This window comes from Momordica charantia (assembly GCF_013281855.1).
Source record: "Momordica charantia cultivar OHB3-1 chromosome 9 unlocalized genomic scaffold, Mcharantia_2.0 BLBB01000009.1, whole genome shotgun sequence".
NCBI classification, from domain to species: Eukaryota; Viridiplantae; Streptophyta; class Magnoliopsida; order Cucurbitales; family Cucurbitaceae; genus Momordica; species Momordica charantia.
In genome coordinates, this window is record NW_028275167.1 from 29,347,575 (window position 1) to 29,356,315 (window position 8,741).

At 44.2% G+C, this 8,741-nt stretch overlaps 1 protein-coding gene across 1 annotated transcript; it reads right to left on the reverse strand.

The window, feature by feature from the left end:
* Positions 1 to 846: 846 nt before the first annotated feature.
* Positions 847 to 1,807, reverse strand: NUDX1 (nudix hydrolase 1). Its single transcript, XM_022293416.2, has 2 exons — positions 1,447 to 1,807; positions 847 to 1,353 (listed from the first exon to the last, which is right to left on the reverse strand). The coding sequence occupies exons 1-2, from the start codon at positions 1,649 to 1,651 to the stop codon at positions 1,061 to 1,063; spliced, it is 498 nt and encodes a 165-aa protein (XP_022149108.1). The 5' UTR covers positions 1,652 to 1,807; the 3' UTR covers positions 847 to 1,060.
* Between the last annotated feature and the right edge of the window lie 6,934 nt (positions 1,808 to 8,741).

Below are 8,741 nucleotides of genomic sequence, written 5' to 3' on the forward strand. Positions count from 1 at the left end.
TGTTGGTTACAATTCAAAGATGGGTATTCATTTAGGGTTTTAAACATTCTCACCACAAAGATGGGTATCCATTGATCAACTTCTCTATTTTATTTGATATATCACGTTAGATTACTAGAAAGCAATGTCAAAGTCAATAAAATTTTCAAAGCCCTAATTTTATGAAAATATTGATAGAAAAATCGGAAAAAAATGTTGATTTTGATGAGTATGAATATTTATAGAAAAAGTTATAGAAAATGTAAAATCATAAAATATTTAAATAAAAAAAAAAGTACTTCCCCCCTTCCAAATAAGCTAAAAATCGTTAATATTTTATCTAATTTTAGCGATACTAGTCTATTGAAATGTCGAACCAACCCTTCTATCGTTGTAAAATTTGGGGATGTTCAAAAAACCCGACAACCTGACGAACCTAACCCAATAGATGAAGCCTCGGATTACGTTGGGTTTCGGGTTCAACCTTTAAAAAATTGGGTCAATCCAACCTGACCCGAATTTATATATATATGTGTATTTTTTAATTATATATATATATATATATTCAATGTCAACCGTTCATTTAATTTTAATCATAGTTTTTTATTTAAAGTTCTCATATTATCTTATTCTATTTTGTACCTTAATCTGAGTCGTTTATTTAGTTTTAATCCTAACTCTCGATCATTGCGATGATAATTAAAAATAAAAAATTAAAAAGAAAACACAATCCAACAACCCAACTCGAAGATATTGGGTTGGATTGGGTTGACCATCTAATTCAAACCCGACGGTTCCTATATATAACCCAGCGGATGAACACTCCTATTAAAATCTATCAACATAAAAAATGTTGAAATAGAAGAGTAGAAAAAATAAAAGAGAGATACATTATATTTCCACAAAAAGGAAGAGCACATGATGTCTGCGCTCAACAACACACAGCCATAGATTAAACAACATACAACACATAATTGTTACATTATAACCACAATTCTTTATTCTTTTTACTTCTTCTAAGAATGGCGACATTAATTAAGAATAAGTAATTAGAAATTAAGCTACATGACGATGTATGTATTCATGGGAAGGGATTAAAGCCATCAACGACCATATTTTTAATGGGACCAAAAAGTGGGTGCGGCAAATTTTGCCATTCATACCAATCCCATCCCTCGCATTTCTCCGGCTCCAAATTCTGTGGAGTCTGGTTCGGATCTGCCAAGACTGCTCGCACGAACACAACCACATAATGCGCAGGCCTTGGCTGCTCCAGAAACAGATTATTGGTCACTTTTAGAAACTCGATCTTCTCGATATCCAGCCCCGTCTCCTCTTTCATCTCTCTCGCAGCGCATTCTTCGAAATTCTCCCCTGATAAAATGTGATAATCTCGAATTCATGAGCTCATTTAAAACAGAGTAGTTGTTAATTTAATTAGGAGATTAGGTCATTTAAGCGAATTACCAAATTCGAGATGGCCACTTGGGAGGGAATATTTGGAGTTCCCAATGGTCACGAGGCGGCGCCCCATTAGCACGCGATTCCCTTTTAACAAGCAGATCGCGACTGCTACCTGCGGCGTTGGCGTTGGCGGCGGCGATATTGCTGCTTCTTCTTTCTTCGCATTTCCATTAATTGTGTGTTGCGGCTCAGCGACGACGGACACCATATTTGAAGATCTTACAACTGAAACTAATCGATTTCAATAGTCCAGTTTGAAGAGTTGAAGGGAAGGTGATGGATCATGAGCTCTATTTATAGGCAACTGGAAGAAAAAGAATCATGCTTTTTTTTTAGTTGGATTCCAGTGTAATTCAAATACCATTAATATTTAATATATAAAAATAAAATCTCCATATTCAATTTCCTGCAGTTTATAAAGAATTTTATTTCGGTCTACTATTGATTGACAGATGGGGAAAGGATTTTTTTTTTCCCTTACCTTCTTTTTGAATTGACTTTGTTCAAATGGTAATTGGTAATTATATGTGTTAAATGCGACTGTATTTCCTTTTTAAGTTATTCCAAGTGATTGCATGGGAAAGGTTTATTGTAAATTTCTAGATAATAATTATCTAAGACATCAATATTCTATCTAGATGAGATGTTGTGAGTTTGATTCCCACCTCGGTATGTTAGTTGGGATGAGTTTATGAGATGTGAAGTGTGTTCAAGTGAGTTTGTGGTACTTGAGGTGAGTTTCGTCGGATTTGACATGTTTGTTAGTTCGTGAGATACACATTTGTTTTGGTTTTAAGATGAAATTAGATTTAAACAAACAAAATATTTAAATGGTAAGTTTGATGGGAGTGGACCACATTATTAGTTCAACTATTTAGATCATAGAACTTAAAAATAATTTAAAAAAATAAATCTACCCAATAGAATTACTGAATATCTGAAAACAAACAGATTCGGATTACATACTCCTAAAAAATTTTCCTTTTCCTACTACAACTAATTTTTTTATTCAATGTTTTTAAAAAAGCAAAATACCGCCAAATTGTAACTAGTTTTTTTTAGAAGAGTAAAGAATACTTACCGGTGAGCACTTATTTTCTATTTATCTTAATCACCGTCAAATTTTTTAACAAGTATGAAAGATATTTTTTATATAATTCAAAATAATAAAGAGTTTTCAAATTTCTAGGGGCACTTTTATTAGAAAATTAAAAAGTTTAAAAGGAATTATGGGGGTAGTCAAGTAAATGAGCGCTTCTTGCGGTGTCGGCGGGCGGCGGCGCCATTGCTGATTCCTCTTTTGTTCTCTCCTCTTTCTTCCCCTCTCCTATTAAATCATTCTTATCAATATATTTGACTCAAACCTTAATTTTTCTCCATAAATAAATATCATTTTAATATTTCTTAAATAATTATACTAAAACGATATTTCAATTTGAGCATACAACTCATTAAAATACTAAATTAAAAGTTTCAAATCTCTGTTCTCATTAACTTTGACATTCTGAAGTTCAAATGTATGTGTAGTAGTTTGATTTATATACTTCTTTTTCATTTAAAATTTAGAAACATTAAAAGAGAGACGTAAAATAAAGGAGGCAACTTTAATTAAATAAGAAAGCTAGTGAATATATAGAAGAAAAAGACGTCAACTTTATTAAATGGGCTTCCAAACCTTGACCGACGAGACGCCAATGGAATATGATTAGAAGGCGGATACCCTTTGAAATTATTGGATAATCCCTATTTCCTATTTTCAATATTTTGTTAAAAGAATATATGGGTGATTTCGTCGGCAAGGATATGGAATCTCTTGATTGTACAGATAACCTTTTGGTGAGCTTAATATAAAATGTTCTTGATATGGACTTTGAGGCATGCACATGTGCGTGGATATAAGAAGACAAATTCCCGTCTTCCGATTATTATAAAAAAATAACTTATTTTGTTAGAGGTTCAAAATTACTTAAACACAAGAATAAAATAATAATTTCGATAAGGTAAAAACATGGTAATTTTACTAGTGAAGCATATCTAATAATAAACCTTATATATTGTTTATGCAAGGATATGCACAACAGTGTATTTCAGATTGCAGCTCGAACTCGGCCTCCTGACCGATCTGAATACTTGGGCGGACCTGCACAAAAAGGTGAGCACTCCGACGATCAAGTCAGTATAGGTCGGATTCCCAGTTTAGTTCGAGGTCAGAAATCATCGTACCTGATCGTGGAGTGAGGTCCTCTACTTATGGGTGGTAGTCCCGCTAATCTCGCGACGGTTACACCCGGTAATCTCGGGACCGTCGGTTACACGCGGTAATCTCGGGACCGACGACTACACCCGATAATCACGCCGCTGACAGTAGCTCACATCGGCCCCTACCGAGCTTCCCGGTAGGTCGGACCTCGGCCAGGTTCACCTCGACCCTCATACTTAGCATCTGTCAACGCTAGTGGTGGTGATCTCGGCGGTCCGAGCTGGGCATGACTCATGAGTCATCTTAGAGCACCAATAGGGGTCCTCCACGTGTCAAGGGTATTCTTTTCCCCAAACATTGGCCCCCTCTCTGTCTGGTCCGATCTCGACCTGGCAGAGAAGTTCATTCGACTTGTTTTGGACGCGTGGCGACTTCCTATTCGTGGGAAAACACAACCGTTGTCGGAATATTCAAATATTCCGACACTTCGGATCTTCGGGAGGATCCTAGTCGCTCGTTGATCACACGTGTACGGTGGGGAAATTTCTCCGACGAGCCATAAGTACCCCCAATCCTTCAGGTCATACCTTGCGTTTCCTGAATTCTTGGAGTTCGATCTGAAGGCAGCTCGAACCCTTGGTAGGTCGGTCTCTTCCCTCACTTTCTCTTTCGAACGTAGTTGCCATGTCGTCCTCTTTTAGCAACGACTTAGGATCCGATGAGGATTTAGCTCGTAGGTTAGAGTCCGAGCTCGAGGAGATAGAAAACTTTAGGTTCTCCGATGACGGGGAGGATAGTGATGCCTCCACCTCGGGTCAGGGTTTGGAATACCCTTCTAGGATACCTGAGCACTACCTCGGACCCCTTCGTAGGGGGTTCGCTATTCCTGAGAACATCCTCCTTAGGATTCCGGAGGAGGGGGGGAGAGCTGACAATCCTCCAGAGGGATGGGTCACTCTCTACTTCAAAATGTTTGAGTACGGCCTCAGACTTCCCCTTCACCATTTTGTCCAAGAATTTCTCTTCCGAACTGGGTTGGCTCCGGCTCAAGTGGCCCCCAATGGGTGGGGTGTCATTTTCGCTTTGGCCATCCTTTTTTGGCTACGAGCTCGAGATAGTGAAGAGGTCGAGCTGCTGGACGTAGACCAGCTCCTCGCGTGCTTCGAAGCGAAAAGGATAGCTAAGAAGCCCGGTCGGTACTATATGTGCGCAAGGAAAGGCGCATGCGGTATAGTTAAGGGGCCGACCTCCATCAAGGGATTGGTGAGGAAGTGGTTCTACGCTTCTGGGGAATGACTTGCAAAGGACGAGTCAAGTCGTTCCTTTTTTGACGTTCCCACTAGGTTTGGGAACCTAGGTACGGAGTAGTTCATATTTTTTCCTGTCATTCAGGTCTAACTCGGACTTTGTCTTTGTGCAGTATCAATCCGACCAGTCCCCGAGCTTACGCAAGCCTCCTTCGACACGTTGAAATATTACAAGGAGCATTTTCCGAGGGGTAGGAAGGTCGGAACCTTGGTGATCGACAAGCTGCTGCTTGAGTCCGGGCTGCTGGATTACAACCCTGCAGTTCGTCCCATTGAATCCCCAAGGCCGAACTCCGAATTAGGTATGCCGAGCTTGCTACCCCTTCCTTTTCCTCTAACTTTGTGCTAATTTCTTTCCTTTGTTTTGCAGCCATGGTTTGCGGGTTTGCGAGTAACGTGAAACGCAAGTCCAAGGGCCGAGCCCATGCTCTTGAGGCCGCCCAGAGTTCGGAACCTGCCACTCCTGCCGTGGCAGGGCCAGCCTCGGAAGATCTAGCCCCAGTGATCGAGCTAGAGTCTTCTGGAGGTCCTTCGAGGGAGAAGCGCCCCAGGGATCAGACCGAGGCGGTGGACGTCTCGCCCTTGGGCGAGGAGGTGAGGGAGGAAGTCCCTCTGAAGCGAAGGAGGAAGAAGAAGAAGACCACCACCCCTTTGGAGGTCGGAGCTCGTGGGGTCTTGCCTGCGAGCTTCGCAGATCGGGTGGACAATCCTCAAGCCAGGATGGGCGGGACGTCCGACGTGACGGCACGGTTCAGAGTTGAGTCGTCAAGTTTTGGGGTGAGGGATCAGGTGTCCCGCATCTCGGCTGCAAGTTTGGACCGCTGCCTAAGGAGGGCGTCCAAATTTGTAAGTGACCCTGGGTCCGTTCTGCCGAGGACCATCGACTATGCCGCTGAGGTAAGATTGGTGTCTCCATTTTTGCTCAATTTACCTAACAGGTAGCTCGGTCTAACTTTCTTCTTGGTGTTTTTTCTCAGGCGTTTGTTGCTTCCATTCAATCGACTCTGGCTGTAAAGGCCGAGCTGGATGGGAGGGAAGTTCTGGCAGCGAGGGAGAAAGAGGAGTTCTCTGCTGCCTTGGAGGCTGCTTCCTCTACCATGAAGGATGAGCTGCTGAAGGCTCACTCTGAGGTGGAAATTTTGAAGGCCGAGGTGGAGACCAAGGCCGAGCTGCTGAAGAAGGAAGAGGACAGACGCAAGGCTCAGCTCCGAGCTGCCCATGCTATCACCAGGGGCTTGGAAAAGGAGAAGTTCCAACTCCTGAAGGAGAATGACGACATGCTCCAGGCGCTTGAAGCGAAGGATGAGGAGCTGAAGCATGCGACTGCCGAGCTGGAGACGGCGAAAGAGCGTCTCAGCAATGGAGTCCTATTGGAGGAATCGTTTAGGCAACATCCTGACTTCGACGGATTTGCCAAAGACTTCTCTGACGCGGGTTTCAAGTTCCTCATGAAGGGCATTACTTTCGACATGCCTGACCTTCAGATCGATCTCAGTGGTCTGAAGAAGAGGTATGCCGAGCAATGGGCGTCTGGGCTTGGCGGCACCCCTGGCCCCCAAACGTTGGTGGATAAGTATGTCAGAGATCTGGACTCTGACTACTCCGATCTCGAAGAGGACCAGGTCGGCACCACTCAAGAGGGCGCTCCTCAAGCAGGCTCTTAGGCGGTCATCCTTCATGAGGCCTTTCTCTGTCTTTCTTCTCTTCTCCTTTGTTTGTAAGTGTCAGGGCAGAGCTGCAAGGTCTATAAGCCTTGGCTCTGCTCTCCATTCAATAAAGAAGCTCCCATTTGTTTTTACTTTGTTGCCTTCCTTTCTTTGCTTTTTCTTTAAGCTAAAGCCAATGTCACCTCGCACCTTGTACTGTTGAGGTCGCGCCTTAAAAAATACTTGAAATTTTGAATTCGAATCTCTGTCTAGTATTCAATACATTGCACAAACTCTGGATTTTTTAACATCGCGCCCTTAACTTAAAAAAAGTTAAAAGGCTAAAATCTTAAGTCCGTAGCTGTTCTTCATATCGCACCTCGTACCCTCAAGTTCAAAGGCTTGATCATTTTGAACTTTTCACATCGCCCCTTTACCTTGAAGGTTTGAATTTTAAGCTCGTCAGTGGTTTTGACATCGCACCTCGTACCCTTAGGTTTTGGAGGATTGGATTTTAACCGACTGTTGGAATGTGACCGTGTGGGAGTCTGTGGCCCCCATTTAATTTCTGGTCGAACTCGGAATCATGAAATTAAATCATCACATTTCCGATTGAAACAGTTTTTACAGATCCATTGAAAATCTTTTCGGCATTTCAAGGATAATAACGCTTCAGGTGCTCCGCGTTCCATTGGTGCGCGAGGACGTTCCCTTTCAGATCGGCCAACATGTACGTCCCAGGTCGGACTATTCCCTTGACTTCAAAGGGCCCCTCGCAGGTCGGGTCAAGGGCACCCACATTGGTTTGGACCTTCTTTAAGACCAGATGTCCGACTTGGAAGGTTCGAGGTCGAACACGGGTGTTGTAGTGTCTGGCCATTCTGCCCTGATATTCCGCCAGGCGTAGCTGGGCCATTGCTCTTCTTTCTTCCAACAAGTCGAGGTTGAGGAGCAGCTCTTCCTCATTTGCTGTAGGCTCGTAATGCTCTACTCTGTCAGATGGCATGCCGATCTCAATCGGGACTACAGCTTCGGAGCCGAAGGCCAGGGAGAACGGGGTCTCACCCGTCGATTCTCTTTGGGTGGTCCGGTACAACCATAGAACCTCTGGTAGCTCCTCGGCCCACCTGCCTTTCTTGGAGTCCAGTCTAAGTTTGATGCCTCGCTTGATGATCTTGTTGACCGCCTCCACCTGCCCATTTGCTTGCGGATGTGCGGGGGACGAGCTAAGGTGACTTATGCCAAGCTTGCTGCAAAAGTCTTTGAACTTGGCGTTGTCAAACTGCTTCCCATTGTCTGTCACAATGGCCTGCGGTATATCAAAATGACATATGATATTTGTCCATACGAAGGACGTGACTCTGGATTCCGTTATGTGGGAGAGTGCCTCGGCCTCGGCCCACTTTGTGAAATAGTCCACAGCAACCACAGCGAACTTGGTCTGGCCTTTGCCCAAAGGGAAAGGACCAATGATATCTACCCCCCACTGCGCGAATGGCCACGGGGCCGAGATGGGAGTGAGCAGCTCGGGAGGTTGGTGGATTACGTTTCCGTAGCGTTGGCAATTGGCGCAAGTTCTAACGAACTTCTTGGCGTCCTGGCTGAGGGTCGGCCAATAGTATCCTTGTCGGATCACTTTGGCTGACAGCGACCGGGCGCCTGAGTGATTGCCGCACACTCCTTCGTGGATTTCTCTGAGGACGTATAGGCCCTCTTCAGGGTTTAGGCATCTCAATAGAGGCAAGGAAAAGCCGCGTCGGTACAATGCTCCACCTCGGACCACGAACCGAGCTGCTTGCCTTGCCATCTTTTTGCGCTCCTTGGGATCTTGTGGTGAATTGCCACTAATGAAGTCCACAATCGGGTCCATCCATGAGGGCTCTGGAGCGTCGATCTCCATCAGATCTGGCTCCGAGATCGAGGGATTATCTAAGATCTCGACGAGGACCGACCTGGCCAGGTCGGTCTCGTACGCTGATGCTAACTTGGCCAAGGCGTCGGCATTAGAATTTTTTGCTCGGGGAACCCGGCTTACCTCGTAAGTTCGAAATTGGGCGACGTACGATCTGACTTTGCCCAAATACTTCTCCATTCGGGGTTCCCTGGCTTGGTACTCTTCCGTGATCTGGCTCACAACCAGCTGGG

Coding starts and splice junctions, on each gene's coding strand:
- NUDX1 (XM_022293416.2), bottom strand. CDS start 1,651: ATGGTGTCCGTCGTCGCTGAGCCGCAACACACAATTAATGGAAATGCG. Junction 1,354..1,446: donor AAGTGGCCATCTCGAATTTG/GTAATTCGCTTA, acceptor ACATTTTATCAG/GGGAGAATTTCGAAGAATGC.